Genomic DNA, 18,192 nt, shown 5'->3' with positions numbered 1-18,192 from the left:
TTTGGTTACTACATGATTTCATAGTTGATGTCCTCTACAATGTAGAAAAGAGTAAAAATGAAAACCCTTGAATGAGTAGGTGTCCAGACGTTTGACTGGTATTGTATATTTTTCTGTACTTTTTCACGAGACAGTGAGAGACTTGTGCAGTTGGCTGACACTCATATTCGCGAATAAACACCTTAGAGAGACATGCCGACAAACAGTAAAATAACCAACAGGAAAGGAAAGCCAAGAAGAAAAAGACGGGGACAGAAGAATAGAAAACATAATTGAATTTGACCACAGACCAATCCCGAAATAGGAATGCAGTGAGATACACACACATTATTCTCATAACCCTGCACACAGAGGGGGGCGTTAACTGCGAGGGTGAGGGGGCAAACGAAATCAGTTGTCTCTGAGGTGGTCCGGGGGAGGGTGGGGGGGTAAAGCCTCTCCAGGAGGGGGCCAGTGAGGGACCTGTCCATCTGACTGCTAACAGATTGCCTAGACAGTACTACTAATCATCAATTACCAGGGCAATAAGGGAGGGGGGGAAATTATTTATTTTCTTGGTAGTGCAGCTACAGTACAAATTCAGGCAACTTCATTTTGTTTTCCCTCTCGCACACACAACTTCTTTCTATCAGACTTTCCCTCTCTCGGTTACAGTTAGGCTAGGAAGGTGGGACATGGTGGAAAATGGGGCCAGGTGGAGGGGGCTGACAGGCCAGAGGGGGGTGCTTGAGGTGGGGGTAGAGGTGTTGGTGGGGTTCTCTCTCAGCAGCAGCCCCCCGAGGCAGGTTTGACAGGCGTACTCTGGATCTTGACATTGGACTTCTCGTTGCCTCCGGTCGTGGCCCCAGGCCCCATCCTCTTCTTGATCTCAGCAGCCATGGTCATGAAGGCCTGCTCCACATTGGTGGTGCTCTTGGCACTCGTTTCCAAGAAGGGGATGCCCAGGGAGTCTGCAAACTCCTGCAGAGAAAGGAATGGCGAGAGAGGGTTAGGGGAGCTGCGGCATTCATGACAGGACTGTAGACCATTACTGCTACTAATTTACTACTGGGTTGTAGAGACCTGACTGTGTCCAAAACCATTTGGAATGTTTGGGGGCCTCAACAAAATCTCAATTCAAAAGTTGGTAACCACAGCTCTACACCATTTTTTCTAAAAGTTCATTGGAAACATGCATTACTTCTGCTCCATCTGATAACCCATTGTCTTGGTTAAAAGCCCTTACCTTTGCTGTTGTGTAATCCACCACTTTCTTTGTGGTCAGGTCACACTTGTTCCCCACCAATAGCTTGTTGACATTTTCACTGGCATAGCGGTCGATTTCCTGTAGCCACTGCTTGACATTGTTGAAGGACTCCTAGAAGAAGAAAGAGAATGAAAACCAACATATCAGGGTAGGCAATATATTTGTGAAGTAAGTCTTTCAAAATACTAATTCACCTGCACTCCTGAATTTAAATTCTGAAAAAGAAGCCAGAAAGCCCAAACACAGTAGTTAAAGACTGACTGACCTGGTCTGTGACGTCGTAGACTACGATAATGCCGTGGGCTCCTCTGTAGTAGCTGGATGTGATCGTACGAAACCTCTCCTGCCCCGCCGTGTCCCACTGTCAGCGTCAATACACAGCAGAGATAGTCAGTCACTGTCATAAATACGGGACTGCCAAATAGATGCTGCCACACACACACTGCCAAATACAAGGTATCTGCAGGTTTCATCAAGTTGAATTTAAGACATTTTAAAGACCTTTTTAATGCAACTTGAAATGCAATTTAATAACAATTTGAGGTCTTCGTGCGCCACAAACCTGCTAATTTACCCATATTTTTAATGGCATTAACAGTGCTTTAATAAAGTAGTGCAATAGACTACTGAGATGGTATTCAAATATCTTGTTTAATCTAAGCAGGAATGCATGATTCAAGATATTTTGATGTGCACTGCAACCTAATCCAGCTATTGTCATGAATTTGACAATTAGGCCATTGTTGTTATAGTTTACTATTAAAATAGGACTCAATATTTGACTATTTTTTACAGACCACATTTTTTGTTGATGCCATAATTATACAAACACACACAAAAAACAGATGGTCATGCTTAGTTATGTTTCTAAAACAATAAATGTATTATTAGTAAAAAGTAATGTGGACTACGGTTCAATTTAATTTAATGACCTGTGAGTATTCTAACCAAAATATCAGACAAAAATATTTAGCTGCCACTTTAAGGTTACTTGGTAACAGGGCCACTTAAGTCACATGTGCCTGTTAGAATGTCACTAGTTGAGGCCAACAAGGTCTATTTCTGCTAGCCGTGGGAGCAAACTCAAACATTGAAAAGCAACCTAGCTTGTGAACAAAACAAATGTAAATAGCCAAGAAACATTACCAAAAAGTCTCACTTTAGTAGACTTGAGTAAATTAGAACAACTTTTATGCCTGTGCCCATTGCTTCTAAAAACTATTCTTTCAGCACTCAGTGCTCACACCCCCCCAGACAGATTGTGTTCCTGTGCAAGGTGGAATAGCTATAACGTTAGGATTCAGATTTCTTTGTGCATTACCAGATATGAAACGAAAACAGCTACTGCAGCATTTATTTTGCTATAAAATCACAACTAGCACTTCTGCCCATACTTCACTATTTTTATTAAATGCTCGCACTGTAGACTTTTTTCCCCTTACAGCTAGAATCAGATAAAAAATATATATATTCTACAGGAGTGCAGTGGGAAAGGCAGTAAAAAAGTGTCTCTCTCATTATCACTGCAGCAGGCCCCAGAGAAACAGGCTAATGGACAGGGCAGACACTTTCATTAAAGGATTTATGAAGATAATTCACTTTACTGTTTGACCAAATCATATAATAGCTGAATAGTTAACTAGCTAGCTAACGAGTGAGCTAACTAGCCAAGCTACAAGCATTGGCCATCTATTTTGTAGCCTACCTTATTCGCTGTGCTCTCTCATCTGGCCACTGCCGACTTGCAGTGGCACACGCACGTTCAGAGTTGTAGGCTACATTTGGAGCTCTCTAGCATTTCAAAAATGCACCTCGGTAGGACTAGGCTATAATTTGATGTACATTTTTTTCATCACATTAAGCAGCTGCACTAGCGGAAACACTAGTCATCTCCGGACCATTGAACACTGAATTTAAAAAACAATGTAAGACATTTTACAGCCTTTAATTTAGATAAGTCTTAAAGTATTAAATTAATTTAAGTACCTGCGGACAACCTGCAAATAGATGCTGCTTCCTCGCACATTCACCAAATGTGACAAATAAGAACACACGCAAGCACCTCAAACAGATGAGAGAAGGACATCTCTAAATCGATAAAATCACAATTTTATAGTCAACCATGTGTCTTAATAATGTAGGAGGCCTCTGCCTTGCGATATTTGATGAACAATCTAGAGTTAGGTTCTGTTTAGGAATGCCTACAATGGCATTTTTTCAGAAATTCCATGGTACAAATGTGGCCAGATGCAGAAAGGCATACTTGTTAGGTCCTTGTCAGTATAGCTTGGAGTTTCCCTTTCCATATTAGAAAAACAAAGATGTGGCGGGGAAACACTTACGATTTGAAGTTTAATGGTCTTTCCGTCTAATTCTATAGTTCGTATTTTGAAGTCTACTCCGATTGTGCTTATGTAGCTTTCTGTGTATGTGTCATCCTGTGGAGAGAGAGGAGAGGAGTCTGAAAAAGTACAAATCCTTAACCCTTTCATACATTTTCAGTCAAGAGAAAAAAGGAATCAAAAGTATGACCATTCACCGCAAAAGGAGAGTAAACAAGATAAGTAAAATGAACATACATGAGTATTAATATAGAAGTTCAATACTATTTACTCCAGTCAGTGCACTAATATGACATCATTATTAATATGACTGGTTCAACCTATGAACAGCTAATGAGTGATTAGTGCGAGCAATTTATGACTGGCTATAGACACTTATAGGACATGGATGAATCAATAGGACACTTACTGCAAATCGGAGTAGAAGACATGACTTTCCGACGCCAGAGTCACCGATCAGGAGCAGCTTGAATAAATAGTCACTGTGGAGAGAGGAGTAAAGTTATTTTTTTACAGGTTTCCAGATTTTCCACAGTTTCAACGAAAGTATAGCCTTGTCAAGCTTGGGACTCTAAACTCAGAAGACAGCATTAGCTTTAGGGCTGACCCCCATTTACTCGACTGGTCGCAAATATATATTTTTATTTCATGGCACGCCAGTCTGAGTCCCGCCCGTCTCAGTGGACTAATCCATTGAAGAGGCAGCGGGGATGGCTCAGGCCATCACTCTTAACCTGTTGAGGACAGAGGGCGCTGTTTTCACTTTGGGGGAAAATCGTGCCCAATTTAAACGGCCTCGTACTCAATTCTTGCTCGTACAATATGCATATTATTATTACTATTGGATAGAAAACACTCTCTAGTTTCTAAAACCGTTTGAATTATATCTGTGAGTAAAACAGAACTAATTTTGCAGCAAACTTCCTGACAGGAAGTGGAAAATCTGAAATCGATGCTCTGTTCTAGGGCCTGCCTATAAATGTCCTTGATATTTATTAGTATACATGCACTTCATACGTCTTCCACTAGATGTCGACAGGCAGTGAGAGAAGAAATGGAGTGTATAACTTGATCTGGGGTCGAATAAAATCTCTTGGCATGACGTGTCACCAGTTTCCTGTTTTCTGGAGCGCGCGAGAAGGGACCTGGTATTGCCTTCTGAAAAGCTGTCGTTATAGACGACTAATATCTCCGGCTTTGATTTTATTTGATAAATGTGACAATATCATCGTAAAGTATGTTTTTTCAATATAGTTTTATTAGATTATTGAAATTTATTCGGGACGTTAGGCGTGTTGCGTTGTGTGCCTTTGTTCAGGAAGGAGAGCTTCGCGCTACTTTGCTAGCTTTCCGTGCTAATTGACTGGAGAAGAGGACATTCTAAAACCAAACAACGATTGTTCTGGACAAAGGACCCCTTGTACAACTTTCTGATGGAAGATCATCAAAAGTAGGACCCATTTTATGATGCTATTTCATATATCTGTCGAACATGTGAAATAGTAGTTTGCGCCCAGATTTTGGGTACTCTCTCGCTATAACTAAGCTGGATGTCGTAATGAAGTTATTTTTTAGAATTCTAACACGGCGATTGCATTAAGAACTAGTGTATCTATCATTTCCTATACAACATGTATTTTCTAGTAACGTTTATGAATAGTTATTTGGTCAGAATAGTTGAGTGTCATAAAAATATCTGCACATTCTGGGAAAAAGATGCTACGTTAGCACAATGTATAACCACTGATTTCTGCTCTAAATATGCACATTTTCGAACAAAACATAAGTGTATGTATAACCTGATGTTATAGGACTGTCATCTGATGAAGGTTTATGAAGGTTAGTGAAAATTAATATATTTTGCTGGTTTATTCGCTATCGCTAACGTGCCTATTGCTATCGCTAACGTGCCTTGATGAATGAATGCGGTAGTGTGGTAGGCTATTGTAGTAAGCTAATATAATGCTATATTGTGTTTTCGCTGTGAAACACTTTTTTTAAAAATCGGAAATATTGGCTGGATTCACAAGATGTTTGTCTTTAATTTGCTGTACACCATCGATTTTTCAGAAATGTTTTATGATGAGTATTTAGGTATTTGACGTTGGTGTCTGTAATTACTCTGGCTGCTTCGGTGCTATTTCTGACGGTAGCTGTGATGGTAGCTGCAATGTAAAACTGATTTATACCTCAAATATGCACATTTTTCGAACAAAACATAGATTTATTGTATAACATGTTATAAGACTGTCATCTGATGAAGTTGTTTCTTGGTTAGTTTGGTTGGTTCTTGGTTAGTTAGGTTGGCTTTGTGCATGCTACCTGTGCTGTGAAAAATGTCTGTCCTTTTTTGTATTTGGTGGTGAGCTAACATAAATATGGTGTTTTCGCTGTAAAACATTTTAAAAATCAGACATGTTGACTGGATTCACAAGATGTGTATCTTTCATTTGCTGTATTGGACTTGTTAATGTGTGAAAGTTAAATATTTCTCAAATATTTTTTGAATTTCGCGCTCTGCCTTTTCAGTGGAATGTGGGAGGAGTTCCGCTAGCGGAACCCCGGTGCCAGACAGGTTAAACAGGAATTGGCAACGTAAGACACGCTTGCCGTGAGGGTATTTGCCTTGGCACATCAAGCAATTTGATACAATTTATCAAATAAGTGAAATTTAATTCATTTCGAAATTGCATTGGTTTTCCATAAATGGCTAATGCTTTGGACCTGACACCATTTCAGGGAATATTCCTTAGGACTACAGTATGTTTGAAGATAATACGTCCTGGGAATAATTTTAAATGTTGAGTCAAGAAGAAGGGAAGTGTGGCTAAGCTGCACAAGGCACATCTCTCGCCAGAATGCGCTCTCTCTCCAATTAGTGTGCATTCATTGTGTGAACTGTTTGTCCTTTGATTGTTAGTGTCTATCAATTGCATATACAGTGCATTCAGAAAATATTCAAACCCCCTGACCTTTTTCCACTGTTACGTTACATTATGTACTGTTACGTTATTCTAAAATGGATTCGTTTTCCCCCCTCAATCTACACACAATACCCCATAATGACAAAGCAAAAACAGTTATTGTAATTTTAGCAAATTTATTAAAAAATAATCACATTTACATAAATATTCAGACCCTAATTCTCAATACTTTGTTGAAGCACCTTTGGCAGCGATTACAGCCGCAAGTCTTCTTGGGTATAACGCTACAAGCTTGGCACACCTGTATTTGGGGAGTTTCTCCAATTCTTCCTGGCAGATCCTCTCAAGCTCTGTCAGGTTGGATGGGGAGCATCGCTGCACAGCTATTTTCAGGTCTCTCCAGAGATGTTCGATTAGGTTCAAGTCCGGGCTCTGGCTGAGCCACTCAACGACATTCAGAGACTTGTCCCGAAGCCACTCCTGCATTGTCTTGGCTGTGTGCTTAGAGTCATTGTCCTGTTGGAAGGTGAACCTTTGCCCCAGTCTGAGGTCCTGAGCACGCTGAAGCAGGTTTTCATCAAGGATCGCTCTGTACTTTGCTCCGTTCATCTTTCCCTTGATCCTGACTAGTCTCCCAGTCCCTGCAGCTGAAAAACATCTCCACAGCATGATGCTGCCACCACCATGCTTCACCGTAGGGATGGTGCCAGGTTTCCTCCAGACGTGACGCTTGGCATTCATGCCAAAGAGTTCAATCTTGGTTTCATGGTCTGAGAGTCCTTTAGGTGCCTTTTGGCAAACTCCAAGCGGGCTGTCATGTGCCTTTTACTGAAGAGTGGCTTTCGTCTGACCACTCTACCGTAAAGGCCTGATTGGTGGAGTGCTGCAGAAATGGGAGAACCTTCCAGAAGGACAACCATCTCCACAGAGGAACTCTGGAGCTCTGTCAGAGTGACTTTGGGTTCTTGGTCACCTCCCTGACCAAGCCCCTTCTCCCCAGATTGTCCAGTTTGGCCGGGCGACCAGCTCTAGGAAGAGTCTCGGTGGTTCCAAACTTCTTTCATTTAAAAATGACGGAGGCCAGTATTTTCTTGGGAACCTTCAATGCTGCAGACATTTTTTGGTACCCTTCCCCAGATCTGTGCCTCAACACAATCCTGTCTCGGAGCTCTACGGACAATTCCTTCGACCACATGGCTTGGTTTTTGCTCTGACATACACTGTCAACTGTGGGACCTTATATAGACAGGTGTGTGCGCCTTTCCAAATCAATGTCCAATCAATTAAATGTGCTACAGGTGGACTCCAATCATCTCAAGGATGATCAATGGAAACAGGATGCACCTGAGCACAATTTCAAGTCTCATAGCAAAAATGTTTATGTAAATAAGGTGTTATTTAATACATTTGCACACAAAAAAAGCTTTTCACTTTGTCATTATGGGGTATTGTGTGTAGATTGATTAATATTTTTATTGAATCCATTTTAAAATAAGGCTGTAATGTAACAATGTGGAAAAAGACGAGGGGTCTTTTATACTTACTGGATGCACTGGATCACCAGTAGTGATTGGGGTGGGGGGATCAAGTTACATGCCAGGATGTCATTTTTTACAATATTTTTGCCCTAGTTGGCTGTACCTGAACCAGAACTCCAGTATTGGTCCTTCATAGTTTGTGCTCCACCCCCCCCCCCCCCCCCCAATAGGGAGCCAATTTGTTTTCAACACTTATTTCCATGACTGATCAAAACTTGTTGTTTTCTCATTGCTCTCTCTTGTCCCTCTGCAGCAGACATATGATGAGCAATATGTTTGGAACATTGAATCACAAAAAAATAAATCACAGTATCAAATCGCAAGGAAAGCAATACAAATCGTATCGGCACCAAAGTATTGTGATATCGTATTGTGAGGTCCCTGGCAATTCCCTGCCCTAATCACCAGTAGTAGTACATTTACCATCATTTCTAATCTGAAATGTTTGATAACAGTAATTTCTGCTAATGCATTCTAGATATTATTATTACTGTCATTTACCATTCTCATGGTCGGAGTATACACGTTGTTTGCAGAGATCACAACCTATGCGACACTTGAGAAACAAGTTTTGGTTCATTTCTTTCCATTTACAAGTTGTCAATTTATGCATCGTCTTTTGTTTGGAGCGCTTCTGTCATTGTTGAACAAGGACGCTGCGCACCTAATTACGCATAGAAGTAAGCCTAGGCTACCTGGTCAGCGCACAGATGCATAAATGTGCCCATTTGGGGATGTCTGATAGTATTTCTGTCTTAACTACACTAATAAGCTGTGGAGCTTCTCAAAGTAAATGTTTTCCTCACCTCAAATAGCAAGTAAACAGTCTGTTTTTACATCCATTGAGCGACAATAGTTCCTCAATGTATTTAAAATCTTTCCAGCTCTCTTCCTTTCGATAACCAACAAGCCTCGGCGTGAAAGGGAATAATGTTCTAATTAGTGTTGCGCGGTACACAGAAACGTCTGTACTTTTCCCATACTAGAACATGAAAAACGGTTCGATACTCTAATCTTTTTTTGTTACTTTTGGTACTTCTGTCAATGTGTCTCACGGATCAACTCTTTTTTTAAATAAAACATTTTTTTTAACCCTTTTCCTCCCCAATTGGTAGTTAAAGTCTAGTCCCATCGCTGAAACCCCTGTACGGAAGTTTGAGAGCCATGCGTCCCCCCCGAAACACGATCCTGCCAAGCCGCACTGCTTCTTTACGCACTACTCGCTTAACCCGGAAGCCAGCCGCAACAATGTGTCGGAGGAAACACAGTCCAACTGGCGACAGTGTCAGCGTGCATGCGCCCGGCCCGCCACCGGAGTCGCTAGAGCGCGATGGGACAAGGACATCCCGGCCAGCCAAACCCTCCCCTAAGCCGGACGACGCTGGGCCAATGTGTGCGCCGCCTCATGGGTCTCCTGGACGTGGCCAGGGACCGAACCCAGATCTACAGTAATGTCTCTAGCGATGTAGTGCCTTTCTTCACACTTCACCAGAAGAGATCTAATTGTGGTCATGCTTCAGACAATTCCAAGAGGCCTATTGATTTCAATGCATTAGGCAAGATGCTGCATTGGGCAAACTCTTAGAATAACTACTTTTGTCTCACCACCACACAATCAGCAGCAAGGATGTGTGATCTCTTATGACGCTTACATAATGCCTAAAAAGCTCTTTCACGCCAACCCATTTATAGACAAATCACACACAGGTTGAAACCAGGCCAATTCAAGTCCACACAGCAACACAAACTTCCATAGTTGTCGGTACAGAAAATAACGTTTTCTACAGGCAAATAAAATTAAACCTCACAATACTGAGCTGTGCAAGGTCAGCAAAACCACATAAGGAAATAATAGTCAGTGGGGGGGGGGGGGGGGGGGGGGGGGGTCAATGTTTCAGTGCTCATGTGATACACACTCAGACAAGAGAATTTTAAAAGAGGTAGACTGCACTGTGACTGACAACAGCATAGCATGTTCAACAGAATACACTACCAACTTAGTAGGCCTGTGCCTGACTTAACCAAGAAGCCTACTTTAATTGAACGCAGACAATTCATGTTTAACTTTTTAGGGATAGGGGGCAGCATTTTCACTTTGGATGAATTGCGTGCCCATAGTGAACTGCCTCCTACTCTGTCCCAGATGCTAATATATGCATTATTATTACTATTGGATAGAAAACACTCTGAAGTTTCTAAAACTGTTTGAATTATGTCTGTGAGTATAACAGAACTCATATGGCAGGCAAACTTCCAAACAGGAAGTGGAAATTCTGAGGCTGCTGTTTTTTCTACTCATCGCCTATTCAAATCCCAGGAAGATATGGATTTGTTTGCACTTCCTACGCCTTCCACTAGATGTCAATAGTCAGTAGAACGTTGAATGAAGTGTATACTGTGATGTGGGACCGGATGAGAGGTGTTTCAGTCAGTGGTCTGGCAGATTGCCAGTTCCTGGTCACGCGCATTCCTCATGATATCGCCTTGCGTTCCATAACTTTTACAGACACGAAGGAATTCTCCGGTTGGAACGTTATTGGATATATATGATAACAACATCCTGAAGATTGATTCTCTACTAAGTTTGACCAGTTTATTCGACTTGTAATAACTTTTTGAAGTTTTTGTCCGACGTTATGCGTCACTTGCACGAGCGTTTGGATATGTGTACTAAACGCGCTAGCAAAAACAGCTATTTGGACATAAATAAATTGACATTATCGAACAAAACAACAATTTATTGTCAAACTAGGATTCCTGGGAATGCATTCTGATGAAGATATTCAAAGGGAATATTTATGATGTCATTTCGTATTTCTGTTGACTCCAACATGGCGGAGAAATGTTATTTATATTTGAGCACCGTCTCAGATTATTGCATGGTGTGCTTTTTCCGTAAAGTTTTTTTGAAATCTGACACAGAAATCTGACACTTTGGCTAGGAAAATGTCTGTGTTTTTTGAACTTGGTGGTGATCTAACATAATCATATGTTGTGTTTTCGCTGTAAAGCATTTTAAAAATCGGACACGATGGGTAGATTAACAAGATGTTTATCTTTCATTAGCTGTATTGGACTTGTTAACGTGTGAAAGTTAAATATATTTCAAAAAAATATTTTTGAATTTCCCGCGCTGCCTTTTCAGCGGAATGTTGTGGGGGGGTTCCGCTAGCGGAACGTGTGTCCTAGAAAGGTTAACGAGCGGTTACAACAGAGCCATTGTTCAGAGTTTGCCAAAGCTCCCAGTAGTTCAACAGATCAGATTTCAGAGTGCTGCTAACCTTGGTCAGTTATGAGATACAAAACACAGACACGACTAATTGGACCTCATGTCAAATATGCTTTTTTAGTTATTGGTACAAGCCTAACAGCATAGCAACCGCAGCTTACCAAACACTAATCGTGCAACAAAAAAATGAAAAAATAAATCAGCCTAACTTCTAAAACACCATTCCTTGCTCCATTTCTACTTGCTCAAATACACCAATTCCTGCTATGCTCATTTATATTAGCAGAAACACCAGTAGGATAGATACGAGGACAACAAAAAGCTGAGCATCAACAGTCCATACATCCTGTCCAACTCCCGACCGTGTGAATTAGGCTACACTAATGCTTCCCTATCAAAATAGGTCAGACCAATAAATGAAAAAAAATCTCTCGCTAACTATAGGCTACAGCTATTGTTCACTCATGTTCACCTCTAACCAAGCCATTAACACAGAGAGCTCTCGCCCTTTCAACCCCCTCCACTCTGTACGCTGTTTTTTATTTAACATGGGCTGTGCCATACAACCAGGCTACACAGAAAAAGGTACGGAAACTCCTGTAAGCCGATTAAGCATTCCACAGCAAAGGGGAATGCAGCTGGACTTCAGATCCCCCTCCAGTCTCTCCAGTAGTACAGTCGAAGGAAGGAAGGTTCGGAAGAACTTAGGCAACGCTCTAGTCTGGTGTGCTCTGACCCAGCCCCAAGGCTAAGAAGCTCTGATGCAGCCCTGTTTCCTGCCTCCCTGTTCCTTTCCTCTCCCATTGGAATGAATTCCAGTCATGCCCTCTTTGTTAAGCAGATGGTTGAGGATAATGACAGCTTCTATGAAAGGCTAGTAGTACCGCTGACTGGTCATGCAAGACAGAGAGGGAAAAGCCTACAGCAAAAACCTGTCCATCCCTCTCCTCTATCACAGTCAGTGTTTATGTTTTAAATCAGATTGAATGATACTTTGTATGCTGCAAACACATGACACCACCCACCATTATTTGACTTTCACATGACATTTGACTTTATAACTCCTTTGAAAACACCCACACCTATAACACATGCAAACACACTACGTGGCATTCAATCACAAAATTCTACAAACGCCACAGAATCAAACACTGCAATTTTAGCATTCCTATCTCAGTCTCTCCTCGGGGAGGTCAGTCTAATAAGACTTGTCGAGGAAAAGCAGGGTTTAGATCAGACCAGAGGTTCCCTTCCTCACTACTACAGAGGTCAATGAGAGTCACAGTGTCAGCCAGGCCCTAACAGTCTGTGGATCAGAAGCTCAGCTCCAGCAGATGAGATAGGCTAGAGCTTCTGTTAGGGAAAGGATAGGCCTAATGAAAGCAAGTGATCTGCAAAAACACAAATGTACCCTGTTTTCTGCAGGCTAGAAACTGGGAACCCAAAGAAATATTTAGGCTAGTAACTGGGAACTCAGAGAAGCCCAAAAGACAGTTTTGTCTTGTTGACCAGGTGCATTTGAGTCCATGGAAGCAGTGTGGAAGGACTTCACACTGCAACAAAAGATGCTAAAGGAGGTGTAAGGGCTGGGGACAATAGTGCGAGAGTGGAAATTACCTCTGCTAGGCAATGATCTCTCTCTGGTAGTTAGTTATTGTCATACCAAAGCAAAAGTGCTTGGCAGTAAAAGGACAATTAGGCTAAACTGTAATGATTTACACAATGGTGTAGGCTGGGGTAATTGTTGATGGATTAGCCAAGACAATACATAAGATAGGCCTATGGGATGTCCATTGTCCAGGTGTAAGTTCATGAGTAGAACTCCAAAAATAGTAAGCCAACAAGGTGAAGGTGGCGACGACAGACACGGCAGCTCGGCATCTAGGTCCTAAGCAACTTTGCAGTATTTTGTACGTTATTTCTTACATTAGTAGCTTCCGAGTATTTTACTCGCTAATGTTCAGTCCCTGGACAATAAAGTAGACGAGCTCAGGGCGAGGATCTCCTTCCAGAGAGACAAGGACTGTAACAAACTATGTTTCAAGGAATCATGGCTCTCTCCGGATATAATGTCCCTGTCCCTAGAGCCAGCTGGGTTCTCAGTACATCGCACAAACAGGAATAAAAAACACTCCAGAAAGAAGAAAGGCGGTGGTGTATGTGTCATGATTAACTACTCAGGATGTGATTGTGATAATGTTCAGGAACTCAAGTCCTTTTGTTCACCCGACCTAGAATATCTCAAATGTTGACCGTATTACCTCCCAAGAGAATTCTCTTCGGTTATAGTCACAGCCATGTATATTCCCCCTCAAGCCGATACCACAATGACCCATAATGGAACTACACTGAACTTTGTGCAAAATGGAAACCACATATCCTGAGGCTGCAATTATTGTGGCTGGGGATTTTAACAAAGCAAATTTGAGGAAAACGCTAACGAAGTTCTACCAACAAATTGCCTGTAGTACTCGCGCTACAAAAACATGAGCATTATTACTCTCCCTTCCGGGATGGCTACAAGGCCCTCCCCCGCCCTGCCGGGAAATCAGATCACTCCATCCAACTCCATTCTGCTCCTCCCTTCCTATAGGCATAAACTCAAACAGGAAGTACCCGTGCTAAGGTCTATTCAACACTGGTCTGACCAATCAGAATCCATGCTTCAAGATTGTTTTGATCACGCGGACTGGGATATGTTCCGGGTTGTCTGAGAATAACACTGACGTATACACGGAAACAGTGACTGAGTTCATAAGGAAGTGTATAGGGGATGTTGTTTCCACTGTGACTATTAAATCCTACCCTTACCTGACACCCTAGACCCACTTCAATTTGTATACTGGCCCAATAGATCCACAGATTATGCAATCGCCATTACACTGCCCTATCCCATATGGACAAGAAGAATACCTATGTAAGAATGCTGTTCATTGACTACAGCTCAACCTCCAACACCACAGTACCCTCAAGCTCATCATTAAGCTCGAGCCGTGGGTCTGAACCCCGCCCTGTGCAACTGGGTCCTGGACTTCATGATGGGACGCCCCCAGGTGGTGAAGGTAGGAAACAACACCTCCACTACACTGATCCTCAACACAGGGGCCCAACAAGGGTGTGTGATTAGCCCCCTCCTGTACTCCCCGTTCACCCATGACTACGTGGACATGCACGCCTCCAACTCAATCAAGTTTGCAGACGACACAACAGTACTAGGTCTGATTACCAACAATAACGAAACAGCCTACACGGAGGAGGTGAGGGCCCTGGTGGAGTGGTGCCAGGAAAATAACCTCTCCCTCAACGTCAACAAAATAAATAAACTGATCGTGGACTTCAGGAGACAATGGAGAGAGCACGCCCCTATTCACATTGACGGGACTGCAGCGGAGAAGGTGAAAAGCTTCAAGTTCCTCAGTGTACACATCGGGTACACCGAGGCACAACAGCCTTCTTCACCACACTGAGGCGCAATAGTGCCTCTTCTACCTCAAGATGCTGAAGATATTTGTCATGGCCCCAAATTTTTACAGATGGACAACTGAGAGCATCCTGTCAGGCTGTATCACCGCCTGGCACTGCCCGCAAACTGCAGGGCTCTCCAGAGGGTGGTGCGGTCTGCCCAACGCCTCACCGTGGGCACACTGCCTGCCCTCCAGGACACCTACAGCACCCAATGTCACAGGAAGGCCAAAAAGATCATCAAGGACATCAACCCCCCCAAGCCACGGCCTGTTCACCCCGCTATCATCCAGAAGGTGCATCAAAGCTGGGACCAAGAGACTAAAAAACAGCTTCTATCTCAAGGCCATCAGACTGTTATATAGCCCTCACTAGCCGGCTACCACCCGGTTACTCAACCCTGCACCTTAGAGGCTGCTGCCCTATGTACATAGACATGGAATCACTGGTCACTTTAATAATGTTTACATACTGTTTAACTCATTTCATATGTATATACCGTATTCTGTTTTTTATTCAATGCCACTCAAGACATTGTTTGTCCTAATATTTATATATTTCTTAATTCCATTCTTTTACATGTGTGTATTGTTGTGAATTGTTACGATACTACTGCACTATTGGAGCTAGGAACACAAGCATTGCTACACCCGCTAAATATGTGTATGTGACCCCAAAAAATGTATGCTACACACAGTTTAAGAGTTAAATAACAACTGAGTTACAATTAATAACATACCCCTTGAGGTTTCAAATAAATAACTGAAATGGCTATAAATGGAGGCAATAGTATAGTGTGCCTGTCAAAAAAAAGGAAGGGCTACCCTTCAATGCAAAGTCATATGCACTAGATTGTGTCATCAGAACTTAATATTGTAAACACCATTTCAAATCAGATGTTCAGCCATGCCAGTGGGACTATTGAATATGAGAAATCGATCATTTAAACTGAGCTGAAATACAAAAGCTGTATCACAAAAGGGAAACCTATAGGCCTAAACTACAGTAATCAGGTACTTGCCAACCTGCATGGAGAGATGGTAGTAGTAGACAAACCATTACTTGCCAAATAACCCAATGAGTGTGTTGAAAGAGGCATGGCATATGGCAGGCATGCTCGTGACCTACACATGACTCTCAGGATGTAGAGAGGGGGTGGCACTGACTGTCCTCTTGCTTGTTTTCCGCTTGAGGGCCAAATTCACTGAATGTCATGGAAAAGGCAAGCTAGTTACATGAATTATTGACCACAAGTGCACAAAGGCTGCCGTAACGTTACACACTCGCATAATGACTTGCATGGCTAACGATAACCATAACATGTAACTTTAGCAGACGTGCGTTGTATTGTCAGACTACTAGTTACAATATGTTAAGTAAAAAGGAAGTAGTAACGTTAGTTACCAACCAAAGTAATGTTCCTTTTGACAACAGCACTTATCGTTAACTAACTGATGAACGTTAGGTAACGTTACGTAGGCTAGCTTGCTAGGTAACGTTAACTATCTAGCTAAGGTAGATGCTACTTAGCAACTAGCTAGCAAACTCACAACAACTGTCTGCAAACATAATTCACCTGTGCGAAACCTTATCCGCTAAATAAACAACACAGTGACAATAGTAGTTAACTAGCTTGCACTTCTTAGACAGTTGATCAGCTAACGATAGCTGGCTAGCTACTTACTATTCGGGATTCATCCTGGACTCGTCACAGTAAATCCCCTCTTCTTATAAAACGACACCCCCTTCCGCTCTGAAAAATCGAAATAAATACTTAGCTAGCTAATTCCTTCGATAAAAAAATAGCTAGATAATTTAACTAGGTGACAAGGTACTCCTCCAAAAACAGGCTAGTTGTCTGAAACCCAAAATGGCTGCTAGTTACCAACCAGGAAATAGCAACTCCACAAACAGAGAAGCCTTACAGAGAGTTGAGCGATTTTCGGAAATCGTAGTTTGTCCCTAAAGGGTCGTCAAATATTGAGTACGTTCTGCCGTGAAGAATATGACTACAGTGCCCTACTGACAATGTAGGCAACTAGGCTGGTCGATGTTTCAACCGCTCGTTTGCCCCTTCTGCTTGTTGTCAAAGCTAAAAAGAGGTTACGTCATTAGTGAAACGTGGCAAAATGTTGGCATGAAATCCAGTCTGGACTGGATAAATAAATTGCTCTCCATATGGCTTAATCAGACTTAATCAAATCTAAATCAAGCCTGTCATTGTTTTATTAAAATAATTCTGAGATGAGCTCTAAAAAAAACAACGGACAAATTGTTCCTCTTTGTCATTGCTTTCTCAAAATGTAAGACCATGATAGTGTTTTGAATGAGTAAATTAATAAAGACGACAACAACCACCACTGGGAGGGGTACAATGTAATGGATGGCAAAATTAACTGAAGGCACAGTCCAGTTCCCTCATTAAATTGATCAGCCACATCAGATATCAACAAAGGTTAGCTCCTCGCCTCCTTCACTAAAGCTATTGGAGAAGAAGGTCAGAAGGGCGTGACATCTGGCTTTCTCATCCAATGGTTTTTGAGATGAGCGAGGACGCAAGTAAGTTATTATGATTATGCCAGTCACGGTTAGTCCATAACATGAACCGTGCATGTGAAAATAGTTCAACATTTCAGAGGCTAAAGCTAGAAACGTCCATACCACAGATTGGGGAGAAAAAAAGTGTCTGCTACATACCATTCTAACGTCATACCTGTGTGTAGGCCTACTTCAAAATATATTTTCAGACAGCACTATTAGACCCTTATATATAGTAAACATACAATAGTTGTATTATCTATTACTGATTATATCGATACAATTCAAGAAATCACTGATAATAATGACACTCTTTCTTTCACTGTGCATGTCTGTCACATTGTTCTGTGCCCTCTGTTACTTTGGAATGTGGAAGCTGATTACTTGTTTCCAAAGAATAATTCCCCTGGTTCAAGAATGTGTAGGGAAACTCCATTGAAAGGACAGAGGACAGGTTTCAATCTAGCGTTAGGGAGTCAAGGATACAGAAAGACCCAAGCTGGTTTATTTGCAATTTAATGTATCTACAGTGCATTCGGAAAGTATTCAGACCCCTTGACTTTTCCACATTTTGTTACGTTACAGCCTTATCATAAAATGTATTAAATAAAAAATGTTCCTCATCACTCTACACACAATACCCCATAATGACAAAGCGAAAACAGGTTTTTAAAATGTTTAGCAAATTTATTGCAAAATTAAAAACAGAAATACTTCTTTACATAAGTATTCAGACCATTTGCAATGAGACTCGAAATTGAGCTCAGGTGCATCCTGTTTCCATTGATCATCCTTGAGATGTTTCTACAACTTGATAGGAGTCCACCTGTGTTAAAATTGATTGGACATGATTTGGAAAGGCATACACCTGTCTATATAATGTCCCACAGTTGACAATGCATGTCAGGACATG

General features: G+C 41.8%; 1 protein-coding gene across 2 annotated transcripts; it reads right to left on the bottom strand.

Moving 5' to 3' along the window:
- Positions 1-72: 72 nt before the first annotated feature.
- LOC120017603 (ras-related protein ORAB-1-like) lies at positions 73-16,852 on the bottom strand. 2 transcript variants are annotated; one of them, XM_038960469.1, is made up of 7 exons: positions 16,631-16,852; positions 16,426-16,494; positions 3,998-4,070; positions 3,589-3,684; positions 1,512-1,607; positions 1,226-1,357; positions 73-960 (listed from the first exon to the last, which is right to left on the bottom strand). In XM_038960469.1, the coding sequence occupies exons 2-7, from the start codon at positions 16,437-16,439 to the stop codon at positions 763-765; spliced, it is 609 nt and encodes a 202-aa protein (XP_038816397.1). In that variant the 5' UTR covers positions 16,440-16,494; positions 16,631-16,852; the 3' UTR covers positions 73-762. The 2 variants fall into 2 exon arrangements, with proteins under 2 accessions (XP_038816397.1, XP_038816396.1); XM_038960468.1 differs by having other exon boundaries at positions 16,667-16,852.
- Positions 16,853-18,192: the final 1,340 nt, after the last annotated feature.

This window comes from Salvelinus namaycush, chromosome 22 (genome assembly GCF_016432855.1).
Source record: "Salvelinus namaycush isolate Seneca chromosome 22, SaNama_1.0, whole genome shotgun sequence".
In the NCBI taxonomy this organism is placed as follows: domain Eukaryota; kingdom Metazoa; phylum Chordata; class Actinopteri; order Salmoniformes; family Salmonidae; genus Salvelinus; species Salvelinus namaycush.
Note: the sequence above shows the minus strand (reverse complement) of the source record. Positions and strands in the feature narration are given on the sequence as shown.

Coding starts and splice junctions, on each gene's coding strand:
- LOC120017603 (XM_038960469.1), bottom strand. Junction 1,358..1,511: donor TCTACGACGTCACAGACCAG/GTCAGTCAGTCT, acceptor TTCTTCTTCTAG/GAGTCCTTCAACAATGTCAA. Junction 961..1,225: donor TGGATTACACAACAGCAAAG/GTAAGGGCTTTT, acceptor CTTTCTCTGCAG/GAGTTTGCAGACTCCCTGGG.